The 18,859-nt window shown below is 33.1% G+C and overlaps 1 protein-coding gene across 1 annotated transcript; it reads right to left on the reverse strand.

Annotated features, from left to right (window-relative positions):
- Nucleotides 1-15,991: 15,991 nt before the first annotated feature.
- Nucleotides 15,992-17,065, reverse strand: LOC124355526. Its single transcript, XM_046806693.1, has one exon. The coding sequence runs from the start codon at nucleotides 17,063-17,065 to the stop codon at nucleotides 15,992-15,994; it is 1,074 nt and encodes a 357-aa protein (XP_046662649.1).
- Between the last annotated feature and the right edge of the window lie 1,794 nt (nucleotides 17,066-18,859).

Raw genomic sequence — 18,859 nt, forward strand, 5'->3', positions numbered from 1 at the left:
TTAGGGGTGGCAATATTCCCACTAAGGCAATTTGAATCTGTTATTGCCGAAATAATTGACTTCTGATTCTGATACAATATAAAATATTCAGTTAATATCTAGAATAAAAGTTATTAGATTATGGAAAAATATTTAAATAATCATATTAGGGGTGGCAATATTCCCACTAAGGCAATTTGAATCTGTTATTGCCGAAATAATTGACTTCTGATTCTGATACAATATAAAATATTCAGTTAATATCTAGAATAAAAGTTATTAGATTATGGAAAAATATTTAAATAATCATATTAGGGGTGGCAATATTCCCACTAAGGCAATTTGAATCTGTTATTGCCGAAATAATTGACTTCTGATTCTGATACAATATAAAATATTCAGTTAATATCTAGAATAAAAGTTATTAGATTATGGAAAAATATTTAAATAATCATATTAGGGGTGGCAATATTCCCACTAAGGCAATTTGAATCTGTTATTGCCGAAATAATTGACTTCTGATTCTGATACAATATAAAATATTCAGTTAATATCTAGAATAAAAGTTATTAGATTATGGAAAAATATTTAAATAATCATATTAGGGGTGGCAATATTCCCACTAAGGCAATTTGAATCTGTTATTGCCGAAATAATTGACTTCTGATTCTGATACAATATAAAATATTCAGTTAATATCTAGAATAAAAGTTATTAGATTATGGAAAAATATTTAAATAATCATATTAGGGGTGGCAATATTCCCACTAAGGCAATTTGAATCTGTTATTGCCGAAATAATTGACTTCTGATTCTGATACAATATAAAATATTCAGTTAATATCTAGAATAAAAGTTATTAGATTATGGAAAAATATTTAAATAATCATATTAGGGGTGGCAATATTCCCACTAAGGCAATTTGAATCTGTTATTGCCGAAATAATTGACTTCTGATTCTGATACAATATAAAATATTCAGTTAATATCTAGAATAAAAGTTATTAGATTATGGAAAAATATTTAAATAATCATATTAGGGGTGGCAATATTCCCTTTAAGGCAATTTGAATCTGTTTATTGCCGAAATAATTGACTTCTGATTCTGATACAATATAAAATATTCAGTTAATATCTAGAATAAAAGTTATTAGATTATGGAAAAATATTTAAATAATCATATTAGGGGTGGCAATATTCCCACTAAGGCAATTTGAATCTGTTATTGCCGAAATAATTGACTTCTGATTCTGATACAATATAAAATATTCAGTTAATATCTAGAATAAAAGTTATTAGATTATGGAAAAATATTTAAATAATCATATTAGGGGTGGCAATATTCCCACTAAGGCAATTTGAATCTGTTATTGCCGAAATAATTGACTTCTGATTCTGATACAATATAAAAATATTCAGTTAATATCTAGAATAAAAGTTATTAGATTATGGAAAAAATATTTAAATAATCATATTAGGGGTGGCAATATTCCCACTAAGGCAATTTGAATCTGTTATTGCCGAAATAATTGACTTCTGATTCTGATACAATATAAAATATTCAGTTAATATCTAGAATAAGAGTTATTAGATTATGGAAAAAATATTTAAATAATCATATTAGGGGTGGCAATATTCCCACTAAGGCAATTTGAATCTGTTATTGCCGAAATAATTGACTTCTGATTCTGATACAATATAAAATATTCAGTTAATATCTAGAATAAAAGTTATTAGATTATGGAAAAAATATTTAAATATTCATATTAGGGGTGGCAATATTCCCACTAAGGCAATTTGAATTTATTATTACCGAAATAAATGACTTCTGATTCTGATACAATATAAAATATTCAGTTCATATCTAGAATAAGAGTTTTTAGATTATGGACAAATATTTAAATAATCATATTAGGGGTGGCAATATTCCCACTAAGGCAATTTAAATGTGTTTGTCGAAGAAAATGGAAACCTTTTATTCTCCACAGTCTACAGGTTTGAGAAACATTATAGTAAATAAGTAGTAAGTAAATACGTTATAGTAAATAGTATATTTGTTAAAGGGCTTTTAATATGGTAATGTGTTCTAACATGAAGAACAAAAGTTAAGCTGGGTGCTTGTAAAAAGACTTTGGGCATACATTTGGGTTAAAAACTAACGTAGATATAACGAATCTACGAAGTCATAAAAAATCCAAAAATAAAAAACAACAACTAAGAGTCTTAAAGTAATAAAGGGGCTGTTACGCGTTTCACTGCATTAAACTTCTGTCAAATTGTGAAGGAGGACCATCTGTAATAAATTGTGGACGACTGACTATCTACAACACCCGATATTATAAGCTTCAGTCTTGGACTAATACAGGAGTTGATTGCAGAAGTGATAAATAATGTTACATCTAAAATAAACCTAATAATAATAGAAAAAATGTACGATTAAGATATGATAACAAACTTATCTTATTGTATTGTACGGTACAGATAGACTCCTTTGATAAACCATACAGTGTTTCCATCGGAAGTAAAGAGACAAAACTAGAAAGATATTAAAAGAATGTTTAAAATTATAATCTAATGAGTGTGCTAAAGGTGCTATAAGACTGTATTTTTGTCGAAGTTAGTACGGAAAAAACAGGAATTCTCTAATTGAAGGTGGTGGTATTGGTTGTGTAATGGCTTATGAATGCATTCCTTGACTTTACCAAAGCTATGTTTGGTCTAGGTACACCTATAATGTTAGGTATACTCAGACCAAAGGTGGCTCTAATCATAATTTCTTAAGCAAGGGACCAACTTCGCAGTTTCTTTCTTTTACAGCGTGTTACCTTCTCTTGTAAATTGTTGGAAAAATAGATTGAGATCCACGACGTGGTAAATCTTCAGGTCTCAGTCGATAAAACATGTTTACTACTCCTTATACTAAGGATTTGGACTAGAATCCTAGACCTGACGATGGAGGATATGGGACTTGGTACTTTGAATTCTTACAGCAAACGGAGGTACTGTCGGAAATTCGTTTCCGAGACATATAATGAATATGGGTACAGACCAGAATGATAAATACAGATTTTGTGGAGAAGTAGAAGATTAACAGGAACACGCATGGTTTCTCTTGTCCATTATTATCTTTATTGAAAACAAGGAAACAATTCAAGGAGCTTTTTTCCTTAGCACAAATAAAATTAGAAAAAAGGAATTTACAAATCTCAGAGTATAGGGATGAACAAAAATAAGGGAGCCACAAATTTATTTTTATATAGAAATGCAGAGTTTTTGTGCCACACATCAGAAACTCTTGCCTGTACTACAAAAGAACAATTGCCTGTTATAGTTCTTTTAAGGTTAGTGTTCCCGTTATCCTCTAGGAAAAAGTGTACGATGCAGATTTCTGGCCAGCTGGGACTTATGTGGCTCGTTTTCAATATAATCAGAAGAATAATTCTCATAAGTGAGTCTTTTTTGGAATCAAACCATGGTGCGAGTTAGGTAACTTAGGCCTACCAAAGTTTGCATTTAAGGTGAGTGATCCTATTCCTTCTCAATCTATATCTGGTTTGAAATTGGATGTAAATTGTGCGCACATAAACATTCAGTCAATTAAAAATAAAGTTAACGAGCTGGATGTTTTCCTTGAGGATGTCAATTGTGACATACTTTGTGTTAATGAACACAGGTGTATAGACGATGAAATATTGCTCTATCAACCAGCAGGTTTTCTACTAGCTGCTGGTTATCGTAGGCCTACTTCATTTTGCGGAGTGGCAATCTTTGTGAAAAACACTTTTTTACATACGTTTGAAGTTGTTGACATCCATTGCCTGTGTGAAATTAAGCAATTTGAAGCGGCTGTGATAGCTTTTCCTACTTTGCGCTTACTGACTGTGTCTGTATATCGTACACCTGATTCGTCAGTCGACATATTCACAGAGAAGCTGGCTAATCTTATTGACTTTGTAAATAAATACAGAAATTTCAAGATGATAATTGCTGGCGATATAAACATGGACCCAAAAAGTGACAACCCTAAAGTGCAAAACTTTGTTAATATTCTACGATCTCTTGATTTTGTCTGTTTAAATTTCTAGCCCACCCGCCTTGCCTCCTGTCTCGATAATTTTATCGCTAACCTACACCTCTCAATGTTCACCTTTGACATTATCCAACCTCATCTTTCTGACCATTGTGCACTACTTTTAAATTATAATATGCAACACCTAACCTCATCTTCTGAACCTTTTCAAAATATTCACTGTACATCTGAAACACATAGGCTTTTGAGCAAACCTTGTCTAGATAGACTTAAGCATAGGTTTAAGATCTGTAACCTGGGATAGCACTTTTTTAACAGTAACTAATGTTGAGTTAGCTTTTCAAATCAATTTGAACTGGTACACTCCTCTGCTAAGGGAAATTAGGCTATTGGTAGTCTTAAGTCATGAAAAAGGAAGGACTGATCCTCAGTGCATGGCAATTCATGGTAGGCTTAAGAAAATGTATAGGCAGGGCATTATTTTGGCTAAAAAAGAGCAAATGAAAAGTTTATTTTTGAGTCATACAATAAATGTAAAGCTGTATGGAAAGTTAGAAACGCTGAAACAGGCCGTGTGCCTAACAACTCCAAAGAAAAAATCCCAATAACAGCTGATGATTTTAATAGCTTTTTTATTAATGTTGTTAATGTGTTAAAAAATAACTGTTATATTTTAGTTGTAGCAAGTTCTGTTGATATGTTGAAATCGTCAGGTATTAAACCCCCTGGCCTATCTAGTTTTAAGTGGACAGTTGTAAATAGTAGAGATGTATATAGTTCTGTGTATAGGTTAAGTAATTCCAGATCAGAAGATGTCTATGGGCTTTCCAACTTTGTATTAAATGAAATATTAGATGCTATAATCTATCCTTTAACACAGCTGATAAACTGGGTGCTTACTGATGGAATATATCCACAGTGCCTTAAAATAACAATAACAGTACCTTTACATAAGAAGGGTGAAAAAATGAATTGAAAAAATTACCGGCCTATTGCCCTAGTACCCGTTATATCAAAGTTAATAGAGAATATTGTAAAAAAAACAATTGGAATATTACTTTGAGTACAATAATTTGATTTCTTCATCTCAGTATGGGTTTAGGAAAAATCTATCAACTGTTAAAGCTTTAGAAAATATTGTCTCTTATGTATTTATTTAACTTCAAACGGTCAAAAGACCAATTAAATAACAATAATTTCTAATAAATATTGAGGATCATGATAAGTAAATAGAATTAGGGAAAAAAACTAATGAACATGCACCATATGTTATACTAATAAATACAGATTTGATTGCCGAATACAGACTCAATAGATTAGATTTGTATTGAATACCTTTGAAAATAAGGAAGAAACAGCTACTGTGTTATTGGATTTAAGTAAGGCATTTGACTTTGTACCTTATGATGAACTCATTAAAAAATATAAATACTATGGTCTGGAGAACAATGCTTTGTCTTTGATAATGTCTTATTTGAGCAATAGACTTCAGCTTGTCAAAGTAGGTGACCAGAGATCAGGGCTTAACCCTAGGCAAGCGGGGTTCCCCAGGGCTCAGTCTTGGGCCCCTTCTTGTTTACTGTCTTCATTAATGATCTCCCTAAATTTGTCCCTGGTAAGGTTGTCTTGTATGCTGATGATACTACTCTGTTACCATCAGACAGAGACTCAAAATTAAATGATGTCATTACGGGCTATATGAGGGAAAGGTCCTATCTCTGGTTCTCTGCTAATAAATTTACTGTTAATAATAACAAGACCGAGGAAATTGTCTTTAGTTTACGTAATTCTGAAAATAAGTCTGTAAAACTACTTGGTATCAATTTAGACTCAAAGCTTAGCTGGGGAATCCATACAAACCATTTATGTATTAGATTAGCAAGATAATATTTCTACTAAAAAAAAAACTAAAATTGTATAGAAGTCTTAACTTTGTCATTAGTGCATTTTTTATGTACACCTTCTGTATGGGGTTTTACCGTGGGGCAACTCTAGTGGGGCCAAGACTGTGTTTAAGTCACAAAAGAAAGCCACAATTAGCGACAATGAGTCCTGTAGGCCTTTGTTTGAGAACTGGGTATACTTGCGCTCCAATGTATGTATACAGTATTTTACAGTTTAGTTTTTGTTAAGGAAAATCTCGACTCTTTCAATCTTAGAAACTAACCATGAACACAACACCAGAATTAAAAATACAATTGATGTACAATATGCTAGGTTAAGTAAAACTCAACAGAACTATGAAATAACCGGAGCTAGGCTATTCAATAAGTTATATTTAAGTGCTAGATCAATTTCTGTTGGTAGGTTTAAGAATGTTGTTTCAGAGTGGCTCTGAGAAAAACGTTTTATTCTGTAGATGAGATTTTTAATGCTGATTTTAGTCTTACAATTTTAAACTTTTAACATAGATATAGATTGTATTTATTTTAGACTCTGCTGGCCTACATTGTGATATTTTAATATCATATTTGACTTTGTCAATACAATTTTGTAATTGTTGGACGACAATAAAATGATTCTGATTCTGAAAAAATGAAAATGTTTTTATTTTAATTTTGAATCCAAATTTTATAAACAGCCAAATACTGATTTAATTGTCTTTCCTGACCTTTTCTTCTATTTCGTTTCAGGGTGTAAAAAACCATATATAAAAAATCAGAATGTATTTTTTACTTATCAGTGAAGTTACTGAAGTTTCGAGTATGTACGTAAAGGAATTTATTAACGACAAACATTTCACTGTGATAGTTTTAAACATAGTCTTTTTGGATAATAAACTGGGAGTGCAAATTTCTGCTTAGTTATAACAGTTAAATATTTAATTTTTTAGCTAAAAATCTATAAAAGTTCCATTTCTGTTGAAAAGTATCACTATTAAACAAAAATTAAAAGGAAATAACTATAGAATGATTTGTGTGTAACTTAAAAAATAAAAACTTCTTTTATGTCATGCCCACTTTGTGATATAGGAGTTTAAGATCAAACGAAGCATGACATGATTATTGATATTAAACTATCAATAAAACCATCAAAACTCTGTCAAAGAAGGAGTGGTCTACTCGTTATTTGATAAAGCAAAGAGCTTATGCTCAGATAAAGATGGATTAAAAGAGGAATTTAATAAATTTGAACCTAATCTTAGAATAATAGTAATGGATACCATCAATTAGTAATAAATAAGTGCAAACGAACCAGAAGAATCATTCCTGAGTCACAAAAACAGAATTGTGATAAATGTGCGTTTACGTCAATCCCTTATGTGCCAGAATTATCGGAGAAGATTAGACGACTTGGATGAAAGTATACAATTAGAACCGCGTATAAAACACAACAATACTCTTAGACAAAGTCTCGTAAAAACAAAACCAAAAAATGGCACACAGGATTCCAAAAACTGTTTATGGTATAAAATGTAGTTGCTATAGAAAATTCATAGGCGATTCAATAAGACAATTAAAGGTAGATATAAAAGAATACAAAAACACAAGAATGGGTCTAACATAAAAGTCAAAAAGTGCAACCCATTATTGGTCCCAAGACATATGAAGCCAACATAATACATCGGGAACCATATTTCTTTGAAATGAAATTAATGGAGGCCATAAGTCGAGATTAGGCCGCTTTGGTTGCCAATTCTGAAAAAATGAACTAAACATAAATCATGTGTTAGATTAGTTAGCTAAAGAAGAGATCATATTGCAGATTTCAAAACGTAATGTCACTATTGTTTTGTATCACTGAACGACGGCAAATGCCCGGAAAAACCCGTTACTTTCACAATCCTTCCATCGTCAAAAACGAACTTCAAACAATGGAAACAATTTTTTTACAAATAAAAAAGGTATATTAAACATATCGAACACGCTAACGCTAATGTAATATTTGTGTGTGCAGGAGTAGTGGTGTCAGCTCTATACGTCTGTGCCGGACCTCTTCCATCCACTGAAAATGGCCCTCTTCCAGAAGATGACGAACCAATTACTTTGAATTTAGGCCCAGTAAAAGATGTTCTTACCCTTTTATTAACATCATTGGGCAAATGATTGCAAATAAATCGATTAGACCTTTTATAGCTGACAGCCGTAGTATAGTGTAATAAAATATAAGAAAATACATTTTTCTGTTTATTATATTTTAAGCCTTACTCAATTTCATTGGTCTTACCTTTTTGTTATTTGCTTAAAAAATAAATGATCCAGTTATATCTTTACACTCGATCAGATCTGCTGCCTATTTTGCTATTATATACATACTAGTATTTACGAGCGATTTCGCGTTAAATTTTCTGGTGAACAACTGGGATATCATTTTAAAATTACAATCCAAATACCTCTGTGATACTTATAATGTTTACTTGAAGATATTATGGCGCTTTTAATCAACTTCGGCACAAGGAGTGTAAGAAAACAATAGCTTCCGGATGAGCCTCACTCTTCACTAAACCAACATTGGTGGTAAATCTCTTAACTGCCTGTCAAATAATATTATAAATAATCTACGGACTCATACACAGAGTCACAAACAACAAACCAAGAACTTTTTGAGCTGTACTGATGCGCTAATAACATTTATAACTGTTTTAATTATAAAATAAAATGTATGCATCCTTTGTGAGCCACCCTGCTTGTTGCCTTTGCTTGCACCCCCGGTATTAGTTCTTCAAAGATAGGAATATCTGTAAACCCGATTAACTGCATTTTAAGCCCTCGCTTTTCAATCTCTGTTCCCTATATCATCCTATTCTCTTGGTCCAGTCTAGGACTAATTTTGTACATTTCTATATACGGCTGCAACGATTTGCTATGATTTGTTTTTAAATGTCCGCAATAATCTACATTTGTTTTGTAGAAAGTAAAAATAAATAAGATCAGATATAAATTATAAATTTCCTACTGACAATTTATAGTGTATAAAGAACTTTAAACAGCAATGACAATAATATTGTCTAACTTTTGCTATAAAATCACATCAGTGACGAATTCTGACCAAATAAAGTTTTGTAATAAGCTTGTACAATCGAAAATTTTATGGCAAACATCACAGTTTATTGTAAAAACTTTTTAAGGGAAACTAACTTCGTAGAGAGTTGTCTTCCTGATAATGTGTTTCTATTGAATAGACCTTTTAAATTACATGTCACAAGAGAGGGGTTGCAATTTGAAAATTTAAAGTTACCCCCTTCTACCCTCTTTGCAAGTAGGGGATTTTTTATCCTCAAAACAATCAAAAAAAGTACTGTAATAGGTATGGTGAAGATTGTACATCGATATCCCAATCCGTTTTGAATATATCCAGTTGTATCAGGACTTAATTTACATCCTGTATATTCCTGAGTACAACATTTCTGAGGAAAACATTCCCGAGAAAACCATATACTTTGAGGCATATATGTTCAATGTGATTATTCCATGTCAAACCTCAATCGAGTATTCCAAGGAATTTTTAGGAGTAGACTTCCTCCAATATGAAGTCTGCCAATATAACAGCTGATCCTCACATTGAGAGTCCACAGGGCTCAGTGCAAAATTCAGCACGTAGATTTCGAAGAGTTTGTTTGAAGGTCAAGACTTTTGAAGTATTTGGCTGAAGATGGCTGAAGTGATTGGTTGCTTGGAATTGAGTCTATTATTATAGTTAATTTACCTGAATTCTAGCTAACGTAGTGCGACTTGCTTTATCGACATTGATTATTGTACGTCGTGAGTTTCGTGTATTTGTGTGTACAACCCAGCACCTCTACCAACCTCATTCTAACTAACCTTCTGTTGCCTGTTAAATAAACAAACACCCAAAAAAACCCGTCACCTATCACTCAACATTTGTAACAGGCGTATGACGTCATACATAGAGAAATCCACGCCATATTTCTTTGTGACCACAGCCTTCTAGATTGCATGACATCTGCTCTCATTTACACTATAACATCTGCACGTTTTTCTGACTTCTCTGACGGTGACTTCAGGACCGAGTAGCTGTCGAGTAGTCAGGAGTTGTGTCTAATATTCTTGGATTATTTTACTTGCTCACAGGACGATGGCAACCTCACACGTAAAGTTAAATACAACAAATTTAGCCACCAAGGTAGTGAAAAACACATGAAAATTTGGTTTTAATTATTTATTTTCATAATTTAACTTAACCGGAGTACCTGAAGATGAATTCCCAGAATTCGAAATGTTACATAGAATGAAAATAAAAGTTGTTATAATAATGAGTGTTAAAAGGTTTATAATTATATACATATCTATATTGTGTTTATTTGTAATTGCAGCATGGAATATTTAGAATAACTTAATGAAGATAAAGGAGGAAGAGTAAGCTAATAAGATTATTCAATGGAGCTATTCTCTTCATGTCTGTAAGTTGAGAAGATAAGCGAGCGCACGGAATCACAAAGCAATGTACCAGACACAAGATTCAATTTTTTAGGGTTGAGAAAGGATGTGAGTCTACTTTGGACGGATTAGGTTTATAAATACTATATTATTCCTGGACTGAACCAAGAAATAGAATAATATAGCTAACACGGATCATGTAGCTAAAACTCGCAGTGTAGTGTATCAGGTGAATATTAATATTTATTAATGCATTTATAATTTCCAAGAATGACAACCGAGGATATAAATGAGTACAACCATGAGTGGATCGGTCCACAAAATAGGTATTTCAGGGATTTAATTTAATTGTAATTGTAGTTTGTATTTTGTGATCCTATCATGCTACAAGCTAGAATCAAATATCCTTTCACTTTTTGACTATCGTACATTCTACTACCATACCATTTTCCATAATTAATTAACGAATCCAGCAGAGTAACTAAATTTCACGTATTTTCCTGATAAATTTCATAAAAATGTCTTTTTATTAGCTTTGGTTAATTACAACTTTGTCTATTCTGCGTTGTTGCCTTAGTTGTTAATTGTTGCCTTAGTTGTTAATTGTTGCCTTAGTTGTTAATTGTTGCCTTAGTTGTTAATTGTTGCCTTAGTTGTTAATTGTTGCCTTAGTTGTTAATTGTTGCCTTAGTTGTTAATTGTTGCCTTAATTGTTGCCAGTTGTTAATTGTTGCCTTAGTTATTACCCATCAGATTAATGCATTAAAATTTCAAGTTTCTCTGTCTTTGTGTGGTTAAAATCGATTACTAAATTTTTAATAATCAGAAAAGAAGGCAGAAAAGAAAGTGAACGTTTTAAAATGTATAATTTATCAACAACCATCAGAGTCTATTTGATTATTTAAAAAGCGTGATTGCAATGATAAATTTCGTAAACGAAAAAAGAAACTCATTAACGATGTAATTGGGGATCAAAGAGTTGCGTCTACGAACCAATTTACAGCACCTTATGAACGAACCCACCCCTATATATATATCTTTATCTCCTTCCCTTTTATTACTAAGAAAACCTTATTATTGGAAAACTGTAATCATCACTGGCTTTGTTATCAGTCACAAGTCTTCTCTTAAATTAAATCTACAGAATACAAGAAGAAATACATGTTCACTATTCTATGTAGAGCAAAATCTTTATCTTGTTAACTATCAATTTTAATAGACCTAATGAAAGTCCAACTAATCCAAACTAATACGTTTAGATAATTGTCAAAGGTTACTTTCTGAAAATGCTGCTGTTTAAAGTGGGATGTATTGGCAAAGGATGAAAGGTGCATAAGTGCAAAATTGTATGTGTGAATGAGAATTTTGTGGTATGAATGTAAGAAATTTTAGATTACAATTTGTGACGTTTGCTATACAATGTAATATTGTCACTGCAATAAAAATGATTTGATTTTATTCGAAATGGTGAATTGCTGTAGCAATTGGAACGTTATTGACCAAGTGTTGTTACTTTTAGTAACGTTCTATTACCTGAGTGCCAGTGTAAGTACTGCGCTTGTTTCCGGAGTCTAACACCTCGCAAAGTTAGTTTCAATTTAATTACATAATGTTTACTTAATAATAACATAGGGAAGCTTACTAATATAAGCTTTAGACTTCATGAGATGATGTTGTCGATTTTGAAAAGCCGAACCAAATGTGAATTTCCACTGGAAAATTGTGATATTATTTTTAATTACTTAGAATTAATTATTTCAGTTCTTAACACAGAATATAGCAACTACCGGACTATCTGACTTTGAAAATTAAGCACCACCAGTTTTATGTATCTTAGTGCTTTCAAAAATAAAAATATAGTGTCTTATGGGTTTCTCCTTTGCTTTTGGTGATTACTGTGTTTATTGCTGCAGTTGCTTTTTTAACGCAATCAGCAGTATAAGCTTATGGCTATTGTGTTTATGGCCTTAGTAAAAATTTCGTACCACAAGAAAGTGCACTTATCATTTGTGTACCTTCACTAGGCACAGTAAAAATGAATGTGTTACTTATATCAAATCAAATCAAAATAATTTATTTCTCATTGACATAAACATGTATCGAGAGTGTTAAATATGTATAAATAACTAAATACAAAAAATATTCGTGTCAAAGTTATTGTTATATCTGGTAAAACTACAAATTAAGAAATATATTGAAAAACAGCACAACTGATATTTTTATTTGTAAGGTTGAGTGGGGCACAAAAATTCAGAGAGTGAGTACAAACAGTTTTTTACAAGAAAGTCTTTTAGCTTGTTTTTGAATGATGCAAGTGAAATGCTGGCTTTTAAATAATCTGGATCTGGTAGATCCTAAATATTATATTGATTTGCGGAACATATTATTACTATGGTGGGGTACTGTTAAATTATTTTTATTTCTGGTGGGTTATATATGATTGTGGGTAGGAAAATCGGTAATGTGTTTAAAAGTGTAAATTAAAACGGAATAAATCAAAATGGAGGGAGGGTTAGTATACGTTCATGGTGAAACACTTGCCTACAGCTCTCCAGGCCCCTCAACCCGAACACTAAACGAATAGTCCTCTTTTGCAATCTGAGTACTCTTTGTAACAGAGAAGATGAAGCAGTTCCCCATGACATTATGCCATATGACTTCACAGAGGAAAATTAACCATCATATACTATTTTCAGTGCACTAAATTTCAGGAAATTGGAAAGACACCTTAAGGTAAACAATACAGAGTTGAGCTTAGAGCAAAGGGCCTCTACATACTGACGCCAAGAAAAACCAGCATCCAGATGAACGCCCAAGAAACATACTGGATCAACCACAATGATGTCAACCTCGTCTAAAGCAACAAAACCCTTAGCAACTCTGAGATCGAAATTGAAAAATGGATGTTTTGTAAACATTGAGGAATAAATTGTTACGAATGAACCAAGAGTTAATTTTTTCGATTGTAGCGTTTAATTGAAGATTAACGCTATTGAAGAGTCTGCCCGAACAATGACCGTGGTGTCTTCAGCATATTGAGTGACGCGAGCTTCAGGGACACGAGAGCTTAAGTCGTTTATATACAAGGCAAAGAGAAGAGGTCCCAAGATAGAACCTTGAGGAACACCAATGGAGACCTCAACGAAATCTGACTGTGCCGTACCAAAGGAGTTGGTACCCTGTACACTCTGGTAACGATTGGAAAGGTAGGACCTGAACCACAGCAGGGGACAACCTCTGATGCCGTAGAGTTCAAGCTTATTAATGAGTTTCAGATGGTTAACTGTATCGTGAGGTCGCAAAAAACACCAGCTACGTGATTCTGATTGTTAAGATGAGTAAATACATATTTGGAAAATTGGGCAATAGCATCGGTGGTGGATTTAGAAGGAACAAATCCAAATTGAGTGTCACTCAGAATGGAATTTCTGATTAGAAAGTCTGTTAGTATTACATGAATGAGACGTTCGAAGACTTTTCTGATGGTTGGTAAAATTAATATGAGATGATACTGTTGAGGCGAAGACCTACTGCCTTTCTTGAAATCCGGAATGACCTTAGAGAGCTTCATATCCGATGGAAACTACCCCCATTTGTCCACGGAGTGGTCCTGAGGGGAGCGTGCACAAGCTCTAAGTTTCAGAGAGCATTCAAACTCACTAAAAAGCTTTTCTAACAATCGCAAAAATAAACTACAGAGAGTCGTGCAGGCAAGCTTTTAGAGAAGTGGAGCTGTTGACTCTCCCGTGTCTGTGCATTTTGGAAACCACTTTGTTTTGTATGTGCCGGGAGGCCGGGTCATAAATATGCATGAGAGACGAGGTAGAGATCTACTACGAACTACGAGACACAGAACAGTGGTTTTTGAACACTGGTAGACTGTTTTATTAACAGACTGCCAAATAAAAAAAAATTCCCTAACACCCAAGGCGTTCAAAATGCGCCTTAAACACCTTTTTGTGTCACAAGCATTTTATAATGCAGAAGAATTTTTAGCATTTAACTGGGAGACCGCCCAATTACACGACTGCTGTTCAAAGTAGGATATATTGGGGAAGGATATAAAGAGCATAAGTGAAGAATTTTATGTGTGAATGAGAATTTTGTGGTATGAATGTAAAATCTGTGATGTTTCCTATACAATGTACTATTGTCACTGCAATAAAACTGGTTTGATTTGATTAATATTCTAGATAATACTTACAAATGAAAAGGCAAGTAAAGTACAAGAGACATGAAATGGGCTGTATTTAAATTCACAGAAAAATCGCCTACTGTATGCACAGTGTACATAGTTCCGATACAGCTTGTGTGTATGTGTAAGATTATATCAATATATACGAGTAGACAGTTCAATAGTTCACGTAAACATTTGAAAGCAATACTGAATAGATATTCTTCCAAAGTTAGAGACCTGCATACAATCATGCCCAAATGTACGTTTAGGTTTTTAAACTAAAAAGTGAATAATATTTCCATTTAGCTGTAACTAGCTGTTACCCACGGCTTCGCTTTTGTATGAGCACTCCTGGTTCGAGTGATACGAGTATATTACGACGCTAATGTTTAGTTTGCTTGTTGCCACGATCAGGAAAATCGGTCAAAAGTGTATATTTATGGCTATTGTAATTTGCTTCGGTATTACTCTTATAGTTGATTGTGCCCTGTTTTCCTACCAAGAAAATACACAAACATGAGAAGCCTACTTATATCAAAGGACAACGAAGTTGGGGTTTTAAAACTGTCTTTACATTGATAGTAAAAGTTAGATAGTAACGTTGTCGTGTATCTAATACTTCATATTTGGTAAAGACGGTATTTAAACGTATATATACGCCTAATAAACGTATATTTACTAAAGATTGTAATTTTTCTAGCTGGATATTTTCTTATTTACGTTTAAATAAGCATTTTAGTTCCTATCAAATTTTTTCTATATATTCACGCTATAATTTTAAGCAAATTGAAATATTGGTAAATTAATTAAACTTATGGTAGTAATGATATAAAATAAATTTAAGCACAACAAGTGATTAAATTTAACATGTTCTTTAAATTAATAACATTCGTTGTTTGCAATGCAACTTTAGAGAATAAATTGAGATTTTCGCGAGTGGAACAAACAGTTTGAATAGTTTAGACATGAAAGATTCACAAACACAAAAGGCACTTTCGCATTTATAATATTATTTAGGATTGAGCATTTTCCCCAACATTTCTAACTAATTTACGCTAATTATTATTACGTTTATTAACTCATACTCTAAGTTGTTACCCAAAGTAATACAAAAATAATATAGGTTTTAATTAATTAATATAAAATGCAATAAAACAATATTGCTATTTTGTAGAATAACTCCGAGTATATACGAGTACATTAAAATGTGATATTAAGCTGTCGAGCACGAGGTTTGTACATGTTCTGGAGTGATGCTATACAGTACAGGAACCACTATAAGTGGCAATGTAAAGCCGATGTTATTGCCTGAGTACTGTACTACTGTATGTCCCAGTTGTTCCGAGAGAGCCAATTGAACCATATCACCTGCCCTTGCGAGTATTACTCGAACCACTACAGGAACCACTACAACAGGAACCACTATAAGCGGCAATGTAAAGCCGATGTTATTGCCTGAGTACTGTACTACTGTGTATGTCCCAGTTGTTCCGAGAGAGCCAATTGAACCATATCACCTGCACTTGCGAGTATTACTCGAACCACTACAGGAACCACTACAACAGGAACCACTATAAGCGGCAATGTAAAGCCGATGTTATTGCCTGAGTACTGTACTACTGTATGTCCCAGTTGTTCCGAGAGAGCCAATTGAACCATATCACCTGCCCTTGCGAGTATTACTCGAACCACTACAGGAACCACTACAACAGGAACCACTATAAGCGGCAATGTAAAGCCGATGTTATTGCCTGAGTACTGTACTACTGTATGTCCCAGTTGTTCCGAGAGAGCCAATTGAACCATATCACCTGCCCTTGCGAGTATTACTCGAACCACTACAGGAACCACTACAACAGGAACCACTATAAGCGGCAATGTAAAGCCGATGTTATTGCCTGAGTACTGTACTACTGTATGTCCCAGTTGTTCCGAGAGAGCCAATTGAACCATATCACCTGCCCTTGCGAGTATTACTCGAACCACTACAGGAACCACTACAACAGGAACCACTATAAGCGGCAATGTAAAGCCGATGTTATTGCCTGAGTACTGTACTACTGTATGTCCCAGTTGTTCCGAGAGAGCCAATTGAACCATATCACCTGCCCTTGCGAGTATTACTCGAACCACTGCAGGAACCACTACAACAGGAACCACTATAAGCGGCAATGTAAAGCCGATGTTATTGCCTGAGTACTGTACTACTGTATGTCCCAGTTGTTCCGAGAGAGCCAATTGAACCATATCACCTGCCCTTGCGAGTATTACTCGAACCACTACAGGAACCACTACAACAGGAACCACTATAAGCGGCAATGTAAAGCCGATGTTATTGCCTGAGTACTGTACTACTGTATGTCCCAGTTGTTCCGAGAGAGCCAATTGAACCATATCACCTGCCCTTGCGAGTATTACTCGAACCACTACAGGAACCACTACAACAGGAACCACTATAAGCGGCAATGTAAAGCCGATGTTATTGCCTGAGTACTGTACTACTGTATGTCCCAGTTGTTCCGAGAGAGCCAATTGAACCATATCACCTGCCCTTGCGAGTATTACTCCCCTAGCGCAGTTAGTAGGCCTACAGAATACTTGGGCTACGGTGCTGTTGTTACTACCGTATGTTGCTAGCTGCTTCTCACCTAACACCGATACGCTTTGTAAACTACACACAACAGCTATTCTAACATGCTTGAATTTCTGCCATTTATTTTATGGTATCGCTGATTTTTAATGCATTAAATTTATTGACAGCTCCTGTTATATTTCCAATATTTATTTAAGTTATTATAACCAGTCGGGAAACTACAACATGTAAGTGGAAGATGAGTGGTTAAATCTATAAACAGGTCCATTTTTAGTAACTATGTTTAATCCATAAACAGTTCCATGTTTTAATATGTTTAATCCATAGACTGGTCCATGTTTTATACTTATTTCCAATGAACGAGTCCATGTGATTATAGGCCTACTATGATTAATCTATGAACGGGCCCATCTGTTTATACTACATTTAACCGATTAATAGATCAATTTTTTATACTAGGTTAAATCTATAAATAGGTTCATGTGTTTATACTATGTTTATCTATAAACAGGACCATGCGTTTATACTATATTCAACCGATAAACATTTCCATTTGTTTATACCAAGTTTAATATACAAATAGGTCCATATGTTACCATGTTTCAATCCATAAACAGGTCCATGTGTTTATACTACTGTATATTAAATCGATAAACATGTCCATTTGTTTATACCAAGTTTAATATACAAATAGGTCCATATGTTACCATGTTTCAATCCGTAAACAGGCCCATGTGTTTATACTACTGTATATTAAATCGATAAACATGTCCATTTGTTTATACCAAGTTTAATATACAAATAGGTCCATATGTTACCATGTTTCAATCCATAAACAGGCCCATGTGTTTATACTACTGTATATTAAATCGATAAACATGTCCATTTGTTTATACCAAGTTTAATATACAAATAGGTCCATATGTTACCATGTTTCAATCCATAAACAGGCCCACGTGTTTATACTACTGTATATTAAATCGATAAACAGGCGTTTACCCGTGACCTGGCACACTACTTTTGTAGTGTTAAGCTTTTTGTAAATTACCTTGAGATTTTGTAATACACATATGAGTAAATTGTGTAATAGAAAAACCAAACTTAAAGATTAAAACGCTTGTTTTGTATTATTATTAACTATAAATAATATCCTGACAAATAGCTATACTATAATTTTACTCACATTATACTTAATCACAATTAATTATTTCATACATGTAGAAAATTAAGTATTAAAAAAATATGTTTGGAATTATAAAACAGAAACTGTTTTCTAAACTCCATTATGCTGAAAGATTTTTAAAGAATTGCAATCGCTATATGATACAAAAATAGAACATAAAGCGCAAGGTTAAAGAAGGGAAACGCGTAAGAACTAAAATTATTGTAAATCACATCAAACTTTTAAAATACTTTTTCCTTTGGCGGTATAACGCATAATAACTTTTATTTAACTGTTCTTTTCTAAGCTTTGAATGGCCAGAATGTTGAAACCAAGATATCGAAAAAGTTAAAGAAAAAGGTTGTTTATAATTACACATTATAATTTAAATATGAATATTTTTATAAAATGTATTGTTTTGGATAAAGGTTGATAATTATTAGGGTTAAAATCTTTCCTCGAATGTAAATGCTCGACATTTTGAAAATATTTATTGCGTAAGACGGATTTATTTATTGTTAACGAATTCGTCAAAGCTATGTGCAATTATTGCATTTAAACATACATACACACATATTCT

The sequence above is a fragment of the Homalodisca vitripennis genome, chromosome 1, assembly GCF_021130785.1.
Source record: "Homalodisca vitripennis isolate AUS2020 chromosome 1, UT_GWSS_2.1, whole genome shotgun sequence".
Lineage (NCBI taxonomy): Eukaryota > Metazoa > Arthropoda > Insecta > Hemiptera > Cicadellidae > Homalodisca > Homalodisca vitripennis.

Bases quoted from the DNA above. Each gene is read 5' to 3' on its own strand.
- LOC124355526 (XM_046806693.1), bottom strand. From the start codon at position 17,065: ATGGTTCAATTGGCTCTCTCGGAACAACTGGGACATACAGTAGTACAG.